This window comes from Lepisma saccharinum, chromosome 13 (genome assembly GCF_977018435.1).
Source record: "Lepisma saccharinum chromosome 13, izLepSacc3.1, whole genome shotgun sequence".
Lineage (NCBI taxonomy): Eukaryota > Metazoa > Arthropoda > Insecta > Zygentoma > Lepismatidae > Lepisma > Lepisma saccharinum.
The window spans coordinates 52,018,144-52,040,466 of NC_139241.1; the positions used below are offsets into that span (position 1 = coordinate 52,018,144).

Here is a 22,323-nt window from a genome sequence, read left to right on the forward strand (position 1 = left end):
TCAATTTCATCATTTCATCACTCATCCCCATCTTCGCAAATTAGCCAAGAAGCACAAAACGCGAAGTAAAATAAACTAAATCAAATCAAATTAATAAAAGTGTTGCCTGAATAGTACAAATAGTGTTATTTTGGTAAAAAATTAACATAAAATTGTAAAATAATAAGTTAAAAAGTTGTAAAAATATCTTTGCGAGTCCAAAATTTAATAAAAAATGTTGCCTGAATAGTACAAATAGTGTTATTTTTGTAAAAATAAGGATAAGCTGTGAAAATGTTTGACATAAAGTCAAAGTTTGGTAAAAAATAAACTCAAAATTAAGTTAAATAGCACACAGTAACATACATTTACTACCTAAATCAATAATCAAAGGGTCCTAGGTTCGTTACCCCGTGATAAAAGCAAATGGTGAAAACTGTAGGCCCCGTCCCTAATAGCTCTCCCTTCTTCATAGTACAGATAAAAAAAAACCTGCGCTAAAGCGTCCTGTGCCTTGAAGGAAAACCTGAGCGGAATATTAATTGGCGGCGGAAACCGGTTCTACAAGCGACGCATAGCTTAAGAGATTTGACCCTTGCTGCTTATTTCCAGACATCCTTTGTTGTCTGGTTGAATCCCTCCCCTGCCCTACGGCATTGCATAGCTTTCCCCTGTTCTTGCGTACTGGTTAACCTTGAAAAAACCGGTTCTGAAAATCTACCGACGCGTTCTCTGATTGGTCAATCAGGATCTTCCTTTGTTCTGACGTTGTGACGTCATTTGACCTTGAACGCACTTCCCCCAAATTCCTTTCTCCTCTACCTGCGCGGAGTTCAGATTCTGAGACAGTATTCTGTCTAGAGTCTGAGATCATCGTCTTTAATACAATAATAACATACATTATTACATAGTACTAATTAATAATATTACATATCGCGGGTTCGAGTACCGGGACCGTCTTCTTTCGTACCATTACCACCGTTCATAGCGGTTCATAAACCATAGAAAACTTATTTTCAATATTATAAACATTAATTATTATAGTTTCATACATTACATACTTTGCAGTAATGAATATAAAACCATATGAATAGCGTTAAGTACCTCTAATTACCTTCTATATACATATTTTTCATAAAATAAATAAATATATATTCATAAAAGTTATAAACATGCAAATACATAAATGTAAAGTATTCTAAGTACTTGCAAATGAATTCTAAGTACATGCGAATTAATTAAAACCCGTGCAAATTAGTTATAAATACGTGCAAATGAATTGCGAATATTAAATAGCGACAGACGTTATCGTATTTCTATACTACTTACGGTGGTTCAGAATATACACATATATTAGAACACAGATAAATACACAGTACATCTTGCCCTCTTTCACTCGATCTCTCATTCAGACACACATTCCGTGGCATATTGTGACAATATGACAATTCCAAAGGTTAGATTAATTACTACTTTGACCATACTCTTGCTATTTCTTGGCTACATTGCCTTTTACAATTAACCGTTTAGGATTTTAAGTATAATGTGAATAATTGTTCCTTGTGCGAACCCCTTTTATCTTTTCTGAAGGTGCAAATATATTTCAATGAACTATTGTTTGGCTGTTAACATAAACTCTGATCTATAACGTTGATAGTCCGCCGGAATAACGATGTCTAGTTATGCCCTAGCACTGATTTAAGTTAAGCAATGATTTGATTTACGCAGATTCGCGGTAGATTGGTGTCATCTCTCTCACACACGCTCATGGTTGGATCTTACCTTCGCTGCATTCCCTCTGACCTGGGTAGGGTGAAAGTGGTCCTACAGTTTTGGAAGACGTCCACACTCCAGCGTTTTACTTCGCTGTTATCCTGGTTGGCGAAAATGGATTTCTCTGCAACTCCATCTGGAATCATCGGATCCTGGCTTCACTCGTTCACTTCGCAGGGATGTCCATGACGGTACACGTACACTGTTGACTCCATACGACAACTAGCGCAGTAATAGGTCAGTCCTTCGCGGTCACTCGTACGTAGAGATACGTGGCTTGGGCGATGAGACGAACATACGCGATGAGCCATTCGCGGTTTTACATGGACACACACGGATATCAATTGTTATTAACTTTAGTATTGGCTGTTATGCACTTCGATATTAACTTCTCTATCAATTGTTATTAACTTCTGCTACTTCGGACGTTGTTTCGGACGATTGACACAGGTGGACGTGTCTGGCGTTATTCTCACATAACCACACGTATGTTCACGGATGCGTTGACGGCGAGGGGGAAAACGATCCCCTGGTTCTACTCTGCTCTACTCCATGGCTCTAAAACACTCACTCGAGAAAACAAACAAATCCAGACCTCGGGTCCGATTGCGACTCGCAGCTAGGTCGCGCGTAGCTCACACTCCGGTGTCGATTCTAGGCAAACTGTTTCTCGCTATTCCAAATCATTCCTTTTATTCCAGATTTGAACGAGATGACGCTCTAGCCTCTGTGTTTAGGTGCTTATTTATTGTTTCTGGTGCTTTGACCGTTGTCCTCCTATATTGGTCAACGTCCAGTCCGGTCCTTAACCTCTGGTAGCAGCCCCTCGTGCAGAGATTAGGCTAAATCCTCCGCTATTGTATTCGACACGGACACCGAGCACCATCTCCACAGGGTACCGTCTCCCATTGAATCCAGCGATGGATCTTTACTAATTCATAACTCCCGTAGTTCTGTTCTGATTAGGCTCAAATCTTGGAATCAGTACTTTCATGGTGTGGTCTTCCGCTGGTTAAAATCTCATCCAATTTGGTCCATTGGTTTAATAGTTGCTCTTTTCCTGCTATTCCCCATATGAATGCATGTAAATCCGAATTCGGGCGAAAAACGGTGGTTGAGCAAGTTAGTGTTGGCTAAGGCAGTCGCTAGACACCTTTATTCGCGACGGATTTTAATATTACCAATTGTAATTAATTCTTAATAACGGGCAATTAGATCAATAACCTGTTACTCAATATTTGACCGTTATAACAGGGTGTCTCAAACTGACACAGGACACGATAATAGAAGCAAAAAAGTCTCAGTATACATGGGTCTCCAAACGAGCCGTTTTCGAGATAATCGCAAATGTGTGATTACAAGCCGCCACTGACTTCATTGTTTGTAAACGTCGTCCTAGTTGGAAAAATGATAATAATGTGTGCGAATGTGTGGTTAGAAGCCGTCACTGATTGCATTTTGTAAACACCGAGTGCTTTACTCCTTTCCTTGCGCGTTCCGAGGTTTGCTCTTTGTTTACAAAACAGTACATTTCCGAGAGGTGGCGTTGTAATCAAACAGGATGGATACAATCAGTACAGAGAATTGTACATGCTTGAGACCAATTCCGAAATGAACCGGGGGTGTTCGAAAGAATTCGAAACTCAATGCGGAATCGCGTACAGTATTGCATCCAGATGCAAGGACGACACTTACTTTGAACACCTCCTTTAACAGGTACGAGTGTACAGTAATTGTAACATACTAACGTTTCTTAAAGTAAGTAGAATGTTCAATGAGATCTCCAATGACTTTACTTACTGTATTGTTAGCATTGTACCAACTAGGACGACTTTTACAAACAATGAAGTCAGTGGCGGATTGTAATCACACATTCGCGATTATCTCTGTATATCACTTGAAAGAGAGAGTGTTTTCAATATTATCCTTAGTAAAGTATATTTGAAGTAAAAACTAATTGTTTATCTTTTGTTGCTACAACAAAAACTCTCCTCCCGGAATTTTTTGAGTCTTAGATTATTTTTTTGGGGGGGGGGGGGCTTTCGCACCCTGCTGTTCACTTCGGAAAAGGACAATCGTGTTCCGTGAAATAATGCAGTAATAATATACAATCGAATATAATTTAAATGTGACAAACGAGTATATGTAAAATGTCCGCCCTTGGTAGTTTCAGGCCACAATCATCTATTTCATTTTCATATATCACTAAAAAAAACAAAAAAAACTACATCTTAACATGGAGCTGATGACTTTGTTCACGTAAGTTTCAATTTCACTTCACAATTCATATTTGAGGGCCCACCGCCAAAGACAAAGGACGGTTATACGTGTACGTACTACCTCTCCCAATTCCGTACGCTATCTAGCGTCGCCCGTGCAAACTATTCGGCGCTCGAACGAAAAACATAATAGGACCACACGCGAAGGACCTGTGCATCTCATACTTGCGCGTGAAGTAGGGTGCCCATAATATTTTAGGCCTAATTATAAAATTATTGTTATTATTAACGTATTGTTATTATTTATGAAAGATTGGATCGCATAAATGATACATCATAAACAATAAATGAAATATGATGTATTAATTATTATAATCTCGGTACAATTTACATAAAGTTTATTATCCTTTCTGATCAATCTTTGATTGGTCCTACGCTGAAGAGTAATGCAAGAAGTACAATGCGTTCGAAAAGTAACTATACACCTATATAAACACGATTATATGTTGAGGGATTGTATTCGGTGCACTGCGAGTAATGTTTTCTACAAAGGTTGATAATCCTGTGTTGTGTGCAGTTTGCTTCCGCCAGCCAGTCAGGCTGGTGCTTTCAGACGAGAAGGCGTGTCCGGTTCTTTGTTGTTCATCGTGTGTTCGTCGCCTGACAGGTGTAAAGTTAATTTTCGAACGCACTGTATTTAGCAGAAGGTCCAATCTTCTTGAGAGCATCCAAGCAAACAATCACGAAGTTCGAACCTGCGGCTGAGAGCATCTTTATTCTTCACCAAATCTCGCCGAAAACCTTATCACACACATCAGACACACAACTCTGGATTTTTCTTTTGAGTTTGTCAAGACGCAAGAACTTTAATATCTTCTTGCAACTACCTAAAGAAACTGCATGCTTTTTCACAGCTCTACAAAAAACGTAACACATACAAAACAATCCATCTTTTTGAGCATGAAATGTTTCTGAAATTTTGGACTTGGTTTACAAGATAGCTCCTAGACTTTTGTAAAAACATAATGGAGGAAGATATATAAAAAACCTTTACGCCGCTGTTCTATTATCTTTGGTGAGCAGTAAATTCATTTTTTATTGACTGGCCCTCGTATATTGTGTTTTGTAAGGAAGAGTGCAAACGCTCGTCGCCATGTTGTTTACAAGAATTACTTCGTCTTCATGCAGATGCAGTCTGTCATGGCGTGCGTGCAGACGCACACAACTGCTTGTGCCTGATCGATGTGTCCGTTTGCAAAAAAGATGCAAATATGAAAGGACCGGAATTACATCATCATCTTCCGCTCAACGAGGAAAACTGCGGGGAATTCCCCCTCCCCCTTGCCCGCAGCCTTCTGGTGGAACGGGTTATTGTCCTTGAGAGTCGTTATTTACAGCGATAGAAGCCTGAGGGCGCTAGTGTTCATGCGGGATACATGGTGGAAGGAAAAAGTGTGACTTCACACAAGCTCTAAAGAAACAATCACGAAGTTCGTGCAGTGGGTTGACAACGAACGCACGAGTGAAGTTGTCAAAGCCACAGCATGTTATCAGCGTGTTTGCTTGTGTTATCTGTACCGGGTTTAATTGGAGTAGTGTCTTCGACTGACGATTGTAACGCTTTGGTTAGGAACAGTTCGAACCTGCGGCTGGTTAAGAACGAGTGCGACGTTCTATCAGATTCCAAAGCAAAATGTTCGATCTATCTCGTGTCTCGTAACCCGAGGAAGGAAGAATCTTCAGCGGATAGCCTAGAGGTTGTTTATCTGGACTATGCCTTCCATTTCATCCTGCAGAATAGTTCCAACGCCGCAAAGAAATGTCTGCTTCTGGACCAAATCACCTTCGCCAGACGAATGGACGAGGGAAACAGGGAACGAAAGGACGTCCCGATTCCCAGCCGCTTGTATTATATTCTCGGGAATGCTCACGAGCTCGCCACAGACATCAAGATTCCAGAGAAGAAGTTAGTCGGGCTTCTGGACTGTACGAAGAATAGCGGGTAAGTCATGTTTCAGTGTTGCCCAGTAGTGTCGAGCAATATATCTAAGAGTTTCTGTCAAACGTCACTATATTAGCCTGTGCAATTTCAGTTATAACTTTTTAAACTAGGTTATGTCAGGTGGTTATATTTTCACTCCATTTCAAATATTTCATATCTTCATTTTGTGATCCTTTTTACAGCGCTTTCTTTTCACTGTTCAGGCATCAACTGTCAGTTCCCGAACTTATTACTTCACAATAACTACTTCATGTTTACTGCTTTGATATAAATTTAGATAATATTTTAATAACATTGATCTTTCACCATTAAACAACCCGTTAAAAATTGTATTTGGACTCAAATGCCAATACAACTAACATCAGATATTTTTGAGGTGATTTTATTATTGTTATTATTATTATCATAGCTCTACAGCAAGGACAGCGCCAGAGTGGCACGGTAACGGTGGGCAGACGCCCCCAGTCGACAGCCCTCCCCCAATGGCTCAGATTATAAATTTATTGCTTTTTTAGCACATATATGCATGTATGTTTATGATGTACGCAGCACGCAGCTGTATATTAAATGTAACTAACAGCCAGAAAATACAATACGATCATTTTGTGCCTCCTTGCTAAGTTTTATGGCGCCTTCACTGCTTTGCAGATGGGTGTTCGGGGCTGTAACCCCCCCCCCCCCTGAATCTGGATCTGGGAATGTTGTGGTGTGATTACAATAAGAAACAATAGTAATATAAATTAGTTAAGAATAAGTGTATATTTGTAATACTATTATGTACGAAGTCATAATGGAGGCCAACAGAGGCGTCGCCACTGTATAAGCGAGTGGGTTCAAGCCCGGCGTGAAATTGTTAGCCACCCACCTACTCACCCAAATTTTCAGAATAATTTAGAGTAGAGTGAGAATCACACACAGAGAGGTAAGACGAGGGGAAGACTAAGAGAGAATGCTATTAAGAAATAAAGATACAGAGAACAAGAAGATAAATAGAAATAAAGAGACAGAGGAAAGAGAAGACAAAAACAAAGAGAGAAGAACAGGGAAACCGAGAGAGAAAGAAAGAAGGTTAATAGAATGAGATCAATACACAGTGGAGGAGATAAGAAGATAGAGAGAAAGGCAAGAAGATAGAATGAGAGAGAAAAACGGAGGAAAAAGAGGGAAAACAGAAAATGAATGAGAGAAAAGTGAAACAAAAAGAATGAGAAGAAAAGTACAGAGGAAGGAACATAAGTAGAAATAAAGAGACAGACAAATCAGGCGCGTATTTAGAAATATATTTCGGGTGGGGGATTTAACCAAGTGTCTCAATAATAATAATAGTAATAATAATGTTTCAAATAATTTTAAAAATAATATTAATTAACATTTTAAATTAATGTAATTAGGTAAAAAAAAGTCGCTGCCCTGGCAAGGAGATAATATCAACTAGATAAAGAATTGAATATTTATTTAATAACAAAGAAAGGATGTTAGATCCAGTTGACGAAATTCCTGATTAACATTTTATGCATATTATTGTAAACAGCAGTATGCATAACTCTTCTTCATTACTGTCATTCAAAGCCGAATGATCCCAATATAATCCTTGCCTTCCAATAAGTTCGGCGAAAATTAATAACCCTCGATTTCGACTTGATAAGTCTTTGGGGTGCGGGAAGAAGGGGGGTGTCCGGACTTCCTGGACCCCCCCTAAATACATCCTTGAGAGGAAAGTAAAACGAAGTTCATCTGTCCACAAGGTGTTCCCTTCATCTCCGCACCTCTCCTAAACCAAAGATAAGCCTATCAAAGTATAGGGCCTACCTGGTCCTCCCCCATTCTGGCACTGGAAATAAACTCAATAAATAAAGTGATAAAGATTACATGAGAAAAACCACTTTCAGGCGGACAAGTGACCACTATTGTTAGGAACTGGCACGGACAGGGTAACACCACACACAGACCCTTATCTCTGATATTATCAGTCATCAAGGTCGGTTGGACGTTCTTCGTGACTCTAACCGTGCTTTCCAGATTTCACCGGTGGACGGGCTGGTGCACCGCTGATGCTCGCTTCGGCGTTCCGTATTTCACCGGGGCGCAGGCCCGTAGCTAGAGGGGGCAGGGGGTGGCAACTGCCCCCCTGAGAGCCTCCTTTGCCCCCCCTGTGAAAAATACAGAACACATTCCTACCTCAAATTCTCACTAATGTTTAAAATTATATCATGTGTTACTCTAGCAACATAAAAAAAAAACACTAATTGATTTTGTAATTTATTAGGGTGTATGGGATTTCGTATAATGTCGTATCAGGATTGGTGGGGGGGGGGATCAGCTTCCAGATTCAAACTTCGGGAAATTATTTCACAATTTTCAGTATCTAGAACATTTTGAGTAGTCTTGTATTAATGGTGCCGAATGTGTTCCGATGTTTTCTCTTGGATGTGTTGCTATGAACTTGGAACTGCTTAAATTTTTGTTTCCCAAGTCTACCTTTTGGTAATAGTGATTCATGTGGTAGAGAGAGGGAGTGGATACTTGAATCTTGTTACTTAGCGTTGCTTTTCTGCCACTTCTAGCTAATCGCAATAATGAATGATGACGTGAAATTGATGAAGAGACACTCACAGACAGTGCCGTAACCACAGGGGGCAGGGGCCATATCCCTCCTCCCGACCTTGGACAGAAGTTCATTCTAGGGGAAGCAAACATCGAAGTAAAAAAACAAGACTAGTAGAATCTAAGAATAGCAGGACAATTGAATACTCATGAAGGAATTAGTTTTAACGTGTTCCTTGCATTTTTCTTCCAGACGGTCAACAATACTTGCAAGAGGTAAATAGGGGCAATTGCCTCCCCCCCCTCGATTTCAAATTTTATACAAATAGAAATACATTTTGTAAAATTTTCTTGCTCGGTTCGCTTGCAATTTCTGCTATTCTTATAGTCCAAGTTCAGAGCCATAGCTATATGGGGCGGCGGGAGTCGGCCCTGGGAGCCAAGCGATCTATATAAAAAAGGAATATTAAGGAGAATGCCGTGGCGCCCCCGAAAAATTATTTGCGCCCTATTAAAACAATTTCTTTCTATGAAACTTAATATCAAATATTAATGATGACACTGTAATCCAAGAAGTCATTGATCAATCAAGGGATTCCTATTTGTTTGTTAGGTGTCGAAACATGTATTTCAACTATAATATAATACAATTCACACAATATTTTGCAAAATGGTTAACGTAACCAGTAGGCAAACATTGTCTGTAGTGATGCAAGAGTCTCCCCTTTGAAGGGAATAGAGTCCGTGGTGGACTAAGGGACCCATGTTTTAATGTTTTAGCAAGGTAAAAAAAAGTATTACAATTTTTTACACAATTCATCAAAGTGCAGATAATATGTAACCATTATTATTTAATTAATTCAATTTTGCTTGTACAACACAACACAATGGTGTTGTTGGATTCTCGTTAGATTCCTTTGTGCGTAAAAATCTTGCATACTGGAAACTAGAGTGAATCATTATGAAGCATGATTTATAAAGGGCTCCCTTAATCAGTTCTGCAGAGAGGCCCAAAGCTGTTGTTAAGTCATCAATTAACATTATCGACCTGTAAATATCAAGTAGGGTGGAGGCACATAATGGTTCGGATCCCACTTTAAACTGTAGGTCCAGTCCCAATTAGCCTTAGTGTGCATAAAGTGGACTTAAAACACCAAATCAATCAATTACAATATCAAGTAGGTACAGTCCCTATTAGCCTATTTATGTTATGTTAAACTTTATATTATTTGGCAATCTGGAAAGGTCATTATCGAAATATTGCTATTTGATGTTGCTCGAAGATTTATTTTGTTCGTTGAAGTTTCAAGATATCATCCCTTTTCTGTTAATTATAGCTTTTGGGGGAGGGGGGCAAGTGCCTCTGTGTACCCTACCATATCTGCCAATGCGACACAGTATATTAAAAAATTGTCGCCTCTAAGATTGACCTCGCCCCCCCTACAAAGAATTCCTGGCTACGGGCCTGCCGGGGCGCACCAAAGCTTTCACCAGGTTAAACCATGAATGAATTTACACCAGCCTCAAGAGCTGGTGCGGCTGGTGAATCAAAATGGCGTCGCCTGCACTGAAGCTGCTTCTGATTCGTGACATGCGTTCTGTAGGCAATGGTACGCAATGTCACGCCGATTTTGTTGCACGGAGGGCGAATATACTGGATGCAGACATAAGATGTCGACATTTTAAGTACTACTACTCCTTCAGTTGCACGCAAAATGAAATAAAGTGTGCCGATGCATCAAAACATGCGCCCATTTTCTGCTGCAACATGCAGGAAAGCATCCATTTGCAAAATTCGATATCTATACAAAAGAATACAACTTAAATTCGTACTGCACATGCAAAATAAGCTGTCGTTAAGTGAAAATATATAATATTCATAAAATATCTTCTGTGATTTAGTCAAGATGGTGAATTTTTCCTGATAGACGTAGATATGCGTGCGCATTCCGAATCTAACTTTTAATTTGTTTAAGTATGAAGCTTTCCGAATTTCACGTCATTTTTGGTGCACCAGTCTGATGCACGCTGGTGAATTCTGGAAAGCGCGGAAGGTTTTGATAAAAGAGTGTATTCAACGACATCTGTTCCATGGAGTGCTTTACGGGAACTGGCACTAGGACTGGGATTGATGCTTACGAATAAAATAACAATAAGCAATCGCAAAGTATTGGGTGCAAAGCAAAGGAAGAAGAATGTAAGGTGGGAAGAGAAATTGAAGAAACAGAGAAGAAGAAGGAATTGAAAGAATGGGAGAAATTGATTGAGTTGGTGTTTTAAGTCCACTTTATGTACAGTAAGGATAATTGGGACTGGACCTACAGTATACATTTTTCTTTTCTGAGAAACTAAATCGTACACAATCTTGAGCTGTTTGAGTTGTATCATACAGTAATGCACTGCATTTGGAATACGCATGTTCATTCTTACTGTGTACATTAATGTCTACGACGATAAGTGGATTTTAATAGCAACTTCTTCTACCGCCGTAGGGTTAGGCAACACACATAACGCCTTGCAGGGAAGTCAGTATTTCAGGATCTAGTTGTCCCATTTATATTGCTGGTGACTGTACCTCCATCGGGTATCGAACCCGGAACCCTTTGATTACAAGGCGACGACGCTACCACTACGCCATGAAGGCCCCGAAGAGAGAAAGTATGAAAGAAACAGAGAGAAATGGAAGACACGGGAGATTGAGATATGAAAGACATGGAGAAAAGAAAGAAATGTAGAGATAGAGAAATGAAAGACACTGAGAAGAAAGGAAGAAAGATTAAAGACAAGCTAAAAGGGAAAGAAAGAGAGAAATGAAGAACACAGACAAAGGGAAATTAAAAAAAAACGTGGAAATTGACGTCAGCAACGTGTGTTTCAAACTGATACAAACCCTGCACATTAACTTTTATTAAACTCATTAGAATTAACATATTGAACGAACTTGCTGCGTAGACAAGGAATAGAATTTACCATGGTGTGGTTTGGTCTCTAACACTGTATTTTCGAAGTATGCTGTGATTCTGAAATTTTCAAATTCATGAGCTGAAGAAGGTAAGAGTAGAGGAAATAGAATTTATCTACATTAATGCTCTATGATAAAATTTTGTTATTACCGTAGGAACTGGTTCAAGTCCTTTTTGTAAAAGTACAACATATGTTTGGATTTTTTTGGATTTGATTTATGGGATGAATGATGAAATGATGAAAAAGATAAATAGACATTCACACACAACCATGCCCGAGTGGGATTCGAACCCGGGACCCTTGGCCTGGCAGCGCGATGTGCTAACCACTCAGCCACTACAACATATGTGTATTATTTGTTCTTGTGTTTTTTGTTGTTTTTTTAAGTTTAATATGTTGCTAACGTTCTAATAACAGAAAAAAGTTTACTTTTTAAACAACATCCCTCGTACGGGAAATTTATTTAGAGCAATTTTTTTTTCTAATGTTTGCAGATGACTTTAAAATAGCTAAATAACATTCGATTAAATATTTCAACGACACTTCTCAAACACGATACTTCGATCACAACGGGAGGAGATTTTTACATATATATATATATATATATATATATATATATATATATATATATATATATATATATATATATTGTGTGTATATAAGTGGTGGTGTTTTATTTCATTTGTGTGTCCCCTTTATAACCTCTGTGCATAATCTTATATCGAACAGACAACCTTCCGAAATGGCTGTATTGAAATATGCTCCAATAACGTCTTGGGGCCTCCGCCATGGCGCAGTGGTAGCGTCATTGCCTTGTAATCGAGGGGTCCCGGGTTCGATACCCGGTGGAGGCACAAGTGGTTCTTATCCCACTTTAAATTGTAGGTCCAGTCCCAATTAGCCTTACTGTGCATAAAGTGGACTTAAAACAGCAACTCAAACCAAACCAATAACGTCTTGCAAAGTTCATAGGATTTATCTGGGGAGAAAATACTGCAGAGTAGCTTGAAGCAACTGTCGATATACAATATACAGGTTGACCAAGACAAGAACCTCTGCAAACTCGGGATCTAAAGTGCAGTCATTTGTTTTCTCATCCCATTTTCCCTTCGCTTATGCACGACTGCCCCTATGTTGCCCATGTACAACATTCCTCATTTGCTCCGTTGTCAACAAAAATTCAACAACGTCTCTGCTTAAGCTGTGTACGGTTTTCCCATTCAAGACGAAGATGTGTTGAAGGACGCCACGCATTTTGGCAACGCGGGGGCAGGATTGCATGGGAAACGATATTTTTGCGTCTCCCCTGCTTCCTTCACTTGCTTGCGGTTGAAAATTCGACGAGAGATCCAGATGAGTTTTCTCATCTTGGTCAAGCAGCAACTCTCCTATTGTGTGATAAGGTAAGAACAGTTTTAAGAAAACAGTAAATAATATTCATACACATACCGTTTCTGTCAATGTCAAAAGTTGTGGTCTGTCCATTTTATGAAATTATTATCTTCATCGTTGTACTATTCCAGTTTGATTTTTATTTTGCGTCGCTTATCTTATGATTTTGGCTAGTCGCGACGATGAGGATGAGTGATGATATGATAAATTTGATGAAGGGGCGTTGCGCTAACCACTCCGCCACGGAGATCGGCTATCCTGGGTTCGATTTCTGGTGATTCAGGTGAGAAATTTTCCAGAAATGTCGCTGAAATTACTCTGGGGTTCACCCAGCCTCTTGTAAATGGGTGCTTGTGCTAAAGGCGACCGGAGCGTGGTGCTGATCACATCACCTCCACAACTAGCTGAAATTGTGACATCCCCTCCTGACAAATGGCTTTTTCATTGGGTGATGCGTGGCTCAAGCAGCTCCCTAATTGTCTTCCGTTCTGTCAACCCAACGAGGATCTAACCCGAGACCGCTCGCACCAGTGGCTTTAGCGCTAACAATTAGAAATATTAAATTTTGGCTGAGAGTTTATGAATTTTAAGTTTCTCATTATTCACAACACTTCAAGTATATGCCCAGTGGCGGTGAATAGGGGGCGGGGGGCAGTTGCCCCCCACTTTTCTCCACTTTTACCCCCGCATTACGCTATACCCTATCTACAAAGAGAGATAAACTGTCTTTGCCCCCCAGTTTTGGCACCTTACGCCCCCGGTTTTGGAACCCAATCGCCGCCACTGTATACCTATTATCGTACGGATTTCATGAATTTTTAGTTCATTTTTTATTGTCTATGAGGGTAGTTATTAGTGTGTAGAAATCCGGAGAAAAGTTGACCACAGGCTTCAGAACTTTTCCTCGTGTGAGAGGAAACCACATGTGTAAATCCGGGAAGGATGTTTACGGACACCGCAGTGTTTCTCTTTATCTAAACATGTCGCGTGCATCATACAAGCAACGCGTTCTTCATGGATAGATAAAGTGCAGATGTGAACAAGATTAAAAACATAGTACCCGAGAAAGTTATTTTTGGTGGGGGCTATTTTTCTCTTTTTAATCTACATGCTCTAACACCCCTCAAATATCCCCAAAAAACCTCAACATTTTTCACAAAGGCCAATTTATGGTCATATTGGCTCTAAATGTTCCCGTACACCCGCAAGATGAAATGTTCTTAACGACACCCATTTTCAACATGTCTTCTTTCGAAAAACACATATCAGGGTGTCTATGAAAATAACAAATCCAAAATTCTTGACTCTTTCGTGACCTTCTTTTTCTTTTCTCTTAACCTTTATTTATACAACCCCTACTTAGATAAAGTTGGAAATTAGCGATTAAGAAAAATATTTTTTTAATAAAAACCCCTACCAAAATGCCAGTTAAGATGAAAACCGAAGCTGTATTTTTTAACAAGAGAATTAGACTTGTTTTATTATTATTATTAATGCATCCTGCACTGCATGTGCCAGACTAGCGAGGCTCTGGCGACTGGACTCCAGCATAATCGTTTGTGGGGCTCGTTTTGTCGTCCCTATATGCTTGTTGATTGATTGATTTGGTGTTTTAAGTCCACTTTATGCACAGTAAGGCTAATCGGGACTGGACCTACAGTTTAAAGTGGGATCCGAACCACTTGTGCCTCCACCGGGTATCGAACCCTGGACCCCTTGATTTCAAGGCGACGACGCTACCACTGCGCCATCTTGGAGGCCCCTATATGCTTGTGTATGATCCTTCATGCCTCTTATCTTACCACCATTCATCCTCATCTTCGCGATTAACCAAAGGGGCAGAAAAGTGAAGTAAAATAAACTAAATCAATCGATCAGTTATTGTGACAGCAAAAATTCTTAACCACAAGCACAAAGGTCGGTCAAAAAGTAACGCACAATCCACTGTAGCTCGGGAATGGTAAGGACTGGGGAAATGAAATGTTGTAGGTAGAAGCATTGGTCCTTTACCACCTAACCAACACCTAATTCCATGTCGAGAAGAATCCAACAAATCGGGATATACAAGTTGCATCACGATAACGCACGACCGCATGCTGCAATCATGACAGTTCAGAAGATTGGCCATCTGGGATGTGGTGCCACAACCCCCATACAGTCCTGACCTAGCGCCATCGGATCTCTATCTGTTGCGTGGGAAACAGTTTGGAGATGACAACGAGCTCATTGCGTTTGTGAAAAAGTGGTGTGAAGACCAACCTCAAGAGTTTTACGAACGTGCACTCGTGTCATGGAATCAAAGATGGCTGCAGTCCAGTGAAGCACATGGATCATACATTGAGACATTTCCAAAGGACCGATGCTTCTACCTACAAAATTTCATTTCCCTAGCACTAGTCCTTACCATTCCCCAGCTATAGTGGATTGTGCGTTACTTTTTGACCGACCTTTGTATAATTTATTGACTTCTTTTTTATTTCTTGACCTACTCGTTGATTTCTTTACGTTTTCTTGACTTCCTTGACTGGTAGACAACCTGTATATATATATGGTATTCGAAATCTGAAAAATTACAATCTGCTTAGAATTTATTCTTCCTCTCTCTCTCTCTCTCTCTCTTTGAGAGAGAAGGAGGAAAGATAAGGGGCTGAGAAAGTGTGTGTGTGCTTGAGAGAAAGAGAGAGAGAGAGAGAGCTTCTCTTTCTTTAACTATCCCTCACGAATTTTTTTTGAAAATAGCGTCACTGGTGTTGGACGAAGGTCCAGCCAAGCCCCACCAATAGTCCCAACTTTTAGAAATAAGGTTCTTCCGTTTGACGCCTCCTATGCTACGAGCCCTCAAAAATCAAATTTTGTCTGGAATGTGTGCAACCACGCCGCACAGTTGCCAATAAATTAACTTTTCATATGATGTAAGCAATATACTGTATAACCTATTTGTATATAGGTTGTATTTGTATTATTGTTATTTAGTGTCGCTTTTTGCCACCTTTGGCTAATCGCGACGATGAGGATGGTTCATGATTATAGGAAATTGATGGTTACTCACAAAGAACTTCCATGCCATGTCCGTGAATCGAACACGACAACTTTGGTGTCGAGATCGAAAGTATACTGAGCCATAGATAATTATGTGAGTCAGAATAAGTAGCAAACTATAGTAATTTTGGTTCAGGTAAACTATTCAAATAGGTTGTAATCCTGTTTCGAGGATAGTGTCAAAATTTATGACCACTAAGCAATAGAAAAATTTCCCTCTGTCTCACGTCTCGCTTTTCTACTTCCCTTTCTCTCTCTCTAAAAAAAAAAAGGCGTATAGGGGGTGTGGGGGTAACGCCCCACACTTTCTTGATCCGGTCATGAGTGAGGGTGATGTGATCAGCATCACGCCCCTGACCGCCTTTATCCCCCAGGTACCCATGTCATTCGACGCTGGGTGGGCGCCGGGGCCGCTTCCAACGTTAGAAAAGTTTCCGGATTTTAACCGACCGGGGATCGAACCCGGGACATTGAGCATGGTAGTCAGACGCGTTACCGACTTTTTTAATTTTTTTTTTTATTTACAATTTTTCTTTCATGCAGTAATTTTACAGGTTTTGGATAACAATAGTTCTTTTAACATTCCATCAGCACCTTTAAAAAATGTGCAAATAATATTTTTCTCTTATCTTGAGACACTTTATGATATTCCTGTTTAACATATATCAAAAATTGATCATGAAAATCTATACCTTTATATATGCAGACAAACAATATATAATGTCCAACCAACCATTGTACACTACGCAATTTAGTACATGGAAAATACGAAAACGTAGGTAACATTATGTTATGCACAGTAAACGCATTGGGATGGGTGCGACATATTTTTCCTAATAACACACATAGATATTTCCATGTTTCACGTGTCCGTATGCATTCACTTAGCCAGTGTAAAATCGAACCATTTTTTTTACACCTACCGCATAGTGGGTCTTGTAACAATTTGAATTTATGTAATTTCTCTTCCGTCACCACTATATCCTGTACCACACAGTACCACGCAGATTTTACCAAGGGCGATAAATGTGGTGCGTGAACAATGTTCCATATTTTATGCCAGGGATGGGTTGGTTGATTAATCATTATCTTGCAGCTAGGCAATGTTGCCAAACAACGTGACTGGTATAATTGAGATACTTTTGGTATTTCAAGAGGTTTCGCTGAAAGTAGTATATAACAAATTTCTAGCACTGATTCTTGTAAATATTTATACTGCGGTGGCACCGTTGCTATAGCGATCGGAGACTGCAATGGTATGGTGTCCAAAATCTGCTTAAGTATCACACCCGTTAAACTGTCTGGGAAGTTTACTAACATTGACATATCTGCTTGTACTCTGAGAACCTGGCTTTTTAAATCCACGTGAATCAAGCCAAGCCCCCCGCACCGTACCGGCAGACATACATTCTCGTGACTCACCCACAACATTTGGTGTGCCCAAACAAACCAGTTTATCGCACTCCTTATCTGTACAAAATACAATTTCCTCATCGGAAGCACTCGTGCCACAAACCAGAGCTTTGAACTCGCATAAATGTTTACAAAAGCTACCCTGGCAACCAAGCCGAGGGCACGAAGTTTGTTTTGTTTAAGGACACTTTTCAGGCCAGCAATACATATTGAATAATTTTGAGTAATCATTTCTTGTAAAGAGTGGGTAAAAATTATTCCAAGTATTTTCAGTGCATTTACTTTTTGAATTTTATCATTTTGATACGAGTGGTTTGTAGCATCTAAGTGCATCCAATGAGTTTTATTAGAGTTAATCTTTAGTCCAGCCACCAAGCTGTACTTTTCTATCACATTTTCAAGTATTTCCATATCTGTTAGCAAATTCACAAACACCGTGACATCATCAGCATAACCTAATAATTTTATCGTTGTTGAGTGAATATTTAACCCCTGAAATTGCATTTCAAGTACCTTTAAAAATGGCATTAACGCTACACAAAAACTTATCATAGACATGGGATCACCTTGTCGGACACCCCCTTTGTATAGGAAATGTCTTAGTTAAGAACCCATTGATTTTTACACACGATTTGGCATCAGCATATAAACTCTTAATCGCATTTACAAATTTTGGACTACAACCCATCCTTAAAAATACAGCATATAAAAATTCGTGCTGTACAGTATCAAAAGCATTTTGAAAATCCAATGCCACTATACCATGGTGACCTTGTACGGTCGTATGTCTATAACTAGTTATGACATCACGAATTGTCTGTAAAACAGTAAATATCGATCTATTATTACCATAACAGTATTGATGGACACCGATCATTCTTTCCATATAAGGCAAAAGACGACGAAGTAAACATCGTGCAAAAATTTTATAATCCGTGCACAACAAAGATATAGGTCTATAGTGTTTTACTATCGTAGGGTTAGGAACTTTGGGAACCAGGACGATTACACCTGTATTGCTCATCCTACCCAAGCAGTGTTGATTATATACTTCATTTATCCAGTCTGTCACAATATTACCTACAAGTGACCAAAATCCTTTATAAAATTCTATGGGAATACCATCTATTCCTGGCGATGAGTTATTCTTCATTCCTAGAATCGCTTCGTACACCTCAGCAGCTGTAAAGGACTTTTCCATCCGCAAGTTGTCATTAACAGAAAAAATTTCCGGAACTTGTTGTAAAAATATTTGTTCCTGAGCTGGATCATAACTTGTTCCTTGAGATCTAGAGTGATATGCGCGGTAAAAGATTTCCTTTATGTCAGTCACATTACTATACTCCGAATTATCTTCGTCTATTATCTTATGAATCGTTTGGCGTTTTCCACGATTACGTTCTTGTAGAACATGACTAATATTTGCCATTTCAAGAGAGTCAAAAGGTAAAAGTTTACTACGAATTTTGCACCCACTTCTTTTTTGCGCGTGTAATTGCAACAATATTGCCTGTACTTGTTTAATGTTCTGTTGCACTTTTCCCCCTCTTACCCCTTCATCAGTTAGCTCTCTCAACACTTTATAATAAAAATTGTATTTATTATTCCAATCCTGGTTCCGTTCCCTACTATATTGTCTACAAAACCGTTTGATAGCTGGCTTTAGATATTCATCCCACCACTTAATTATATTTATTTGTTTCGCTCTTAATCGTTCCCAATATTTCCATTTCTCTTGGAATTTGTCAGCAAAAAGTGAATCATCAAATAACGATATATTCATTTTCCAATATCCATACCCATATTGTATATTTGGCAGTTGCATATTTACCGCCATTATAATTGCACTATGATCTGAGAAGCAAGTTGGCACCATATTAACATTAGTGATATTAGGGATAATTGATGGTGAAACATAAAATCTATCTAACCGTGACGCTCCCCCATCCTTTGCATATGTGAAGCCTGCACTAGTTGGGTGCAAAGTGTCCCATGCATCTTTCCATTGAAACCCAGTTACCAACTGTTGCAGCGCATTGGATGTATTAAATCCAGGACGCTGGTCTTTTGGCAACAACACACAATTAAAATCGCCTCCACAAATAATATGTTGCTTATTACCTTGAAGTTCCGTCGCTACTTCAGTTGCGAAAAATTCATTGCGTTGCTGCCTTTGATTACTACCAGAAGGCGCATACAAATTACATATCCACAGGTTTTCCACTTGTACAGTTGTAATTCTACCACTCGGATGGTATTCTACATTTAATACAGGTATATTATCTCGAACTAATACAGCTGTCCCTTGCGCTGAATATGTGGGATTATTATAAACAATATAACTAGAGGGTAACTCATAATTAGTTATTGCTACTTCTTGAATGAGAGCAATATCTATAGCGGACTGAATTAGAAAGTACCCCAATGCACTTTGTTTTGTAGTTTGTTTATGTTTATACTAGCAAGTCTAATGGTGGTAAGCATCACTATGGATATGTAAACACTTGATTTTACAATACTGTTAAATATATACATTGTTTTACTGTTATTAGGTCTACCTTACACACCAAGATTCTTAAATTGTCCTTTACTATTATGGCTATTCCTTGTGTCTTGTAAGTAGCATTATTATATACACGAAGGGAATATGGTAAGTCAAATTGGAGAACCGACACTTCTTGAACCAATGCAATATCAATAGATGATTGCAAGATAAAATCACCCAGGCCATGTTGCTTACCTTGGTTCTGCATTTTACAACAAAATTAATATTATCACTTACCAAGAATACCGCATGTCGCACATCATCCTGGAACAACCTATTGCACCACACAAAAACACACCATATACTAACGCGAAAAACTAACCAGTACAAATTTATCATATTGAAAAAATCTAATTTTTCTCACTTTCAGTTGCGAAAACATTAGTATTTGGATTACTCTGGGATCTGGTGATACGTGCCGGTGATGGATACGGAGAAGGTCGATCTTCAGGCTTTTTTTCCGAAAGTGAAGTCACCTCATTCTTTGCCTGGCCTTTCTTCCTTTTTTGTTTGCCCACCTGTTTCTTACTTATGTTTGAATTGGAGCAATCGGGGATGTTTTCAGGCAATGGGTTTTGTAATTGCTCTGTACTGGATAATTTCATAACACCAGTCGGATCAAACACCATACAAGAACTATCACTTCCGTTCAGCTGCAATGAGGAGGGCACCTTCTCCGCGTTTGTCTCGGTATTATCAGACATCAGACTTGAACCCATTTCACTATCTTCAACTTCCTTTATCCACGAAGAACTACTCGTCGTGAATTTCTCATCCTGCCGGATTTCGGCGATCTTTTCCTCTTGTGGCGAATTTGTTTGTACACACACTGGTTCATCCTTATGTATCACTGGCACTTTTGGCACTTCTATCGTGGTGTGAACTGAAGATTGTAATTCAGTCGGTAGAAATTCCATTGTGTCCTCCGCAAGGGGCAGCTGGATCGGAGAGCGAAGCACACTTTGTGCATAAGTCACTGTTGAATGGGAAACACTGTCAAAAATCGTTGCGGGCGGGCGAGCTCCCCCAACTACTGAACGGGTATATGAACGTCTTTTCGGGCACATTATAGCTGTATGTGACACTTCCCCACACAGTCGACAAGTAGGCTGTTGACCCGGATAAGTTGTCCAATAACGAAGACCTAGAATTGTCACATAAGACGGTATTGGTTTCTTGAGTGACATTTCAACTATCTTCCTCCCAGTACGAACAGGGTATATATGTTCACCTGAATAAACTTCATCATTGAGAGATTTGATTTCACCATAGGATGTCAACACAGCCCGAATCGCGTCGTCCGAAAGTTCCATAGGCACTACATGTAATCGAACCAGCACAGTGTTTTTATCCGCCCAGCAATTTTCACATCATGAGAACCCTCTTCGTCACTATATTTCAGAGTGGCACCGCATTTAGCTATTAACTGTTCACCCAGAACTCGCGAAATCAGTTTAACATACACACTTTTCCGAAAGTAATCTATCTCAATACTTAGCACTTGATCCGGGGTCAATAACAGCTTTTCACTAATGTACCGATGAATGTTCATAGATGCTGGTACACGAGATACAGTGTGAAAACACAATTTCAAAGTAATTACTCGCTTAAGTTCCATGGTGCTTCACAATCTATTCGATTTCTTGCGTCACGCTAGCGTTGCCGATCACCAGTCCACTCAACACACAGGAGCTCACACGCGATGTTTCTCCTTCGAAGGCTGACCTTCGACTCAACTGAGCCACCGCGGCCCTCTTTCCTTTTCTGAATTTCTCTTTCATTGTCTCTTCTCCTTTCATCATTTCCCTTTCTACTGCCCCTTCTTTCTTCTTCATTTCCCATTGTCTCCTTTAATTCTTCATTTCCCTTTCCCTCTATCTTCACGTTTCTTCATCCCCATTTTCTTGTCTATTCTTACTTCTCCATTTTCATTTCTCTCTCTTTTCGTTTCTTCATTTCCCTTTCTCTCTCTCTTCACGTTTCTTCATTTCCATTTATCTTGTCTCTTCTTTTTTCTTTTTCTTTTCCCTTTCTCTCTCTTTACGTTTCTTCATTTCCCTTTCTCTCTCTCTTCACGTTTCTAATCATTTCCATTTATCTTGTCTCTTCATTTCCCATTCTCTCTCTTTTCGTTTCTTCATTTCCATTTCTCTTGTCTCTTCTCTCTTCTTCATTTCCCATTCTCTATCTTTTCGTATCTTCACTTCCCATTCTCTCCCTCTTCTCGTTTCTTCAATTCCATTTCTCTTGTCTCTTCTATCTTCTTCATTTCCCTTTCTCTCTCTTCTCGTTTCATTTCCATTTTTTTATTTTTCTTTATTTTCACAAATATTTGTACAATTGTTCACATTTGGCCTCACAGTAAATTATATGTAATGCATAAGAACACAAATCTATCTATACTTTACTTTTAAGTACGTTGGCCCCCCCCAACGTAAAGACCACGCATTGGG

At 39.4% G+C, this 22,323-nt stretch overlaps 1 protein-coding gene across 1 annotated transcript in view; it reads left to right on the forward strand.

Annotated features, from left to right (window-relative positions):
• Positions 1 to 5,388: 5,388 nt before the first annotated feature.
• LOC145996959 (uncharacterized) overlaps positions 5,389 to 22,323 on the forward strand; it is a 43,446-nt gene continuing 26,511 nt past the window's right edge. Inside the window, exon 1 of the mRNA XM_083133551.1 lies at positions 5,389 to 5,973. Coding sequence (XP_082989677.1) covers positions 5,516 to 5,973 — 458 coding nt within the window. The 5' untranslated portion in view covers positions 5,389 to 5,515. The remainder of the gene's footprint in view (positions 5,974 to 22,323) is intronic.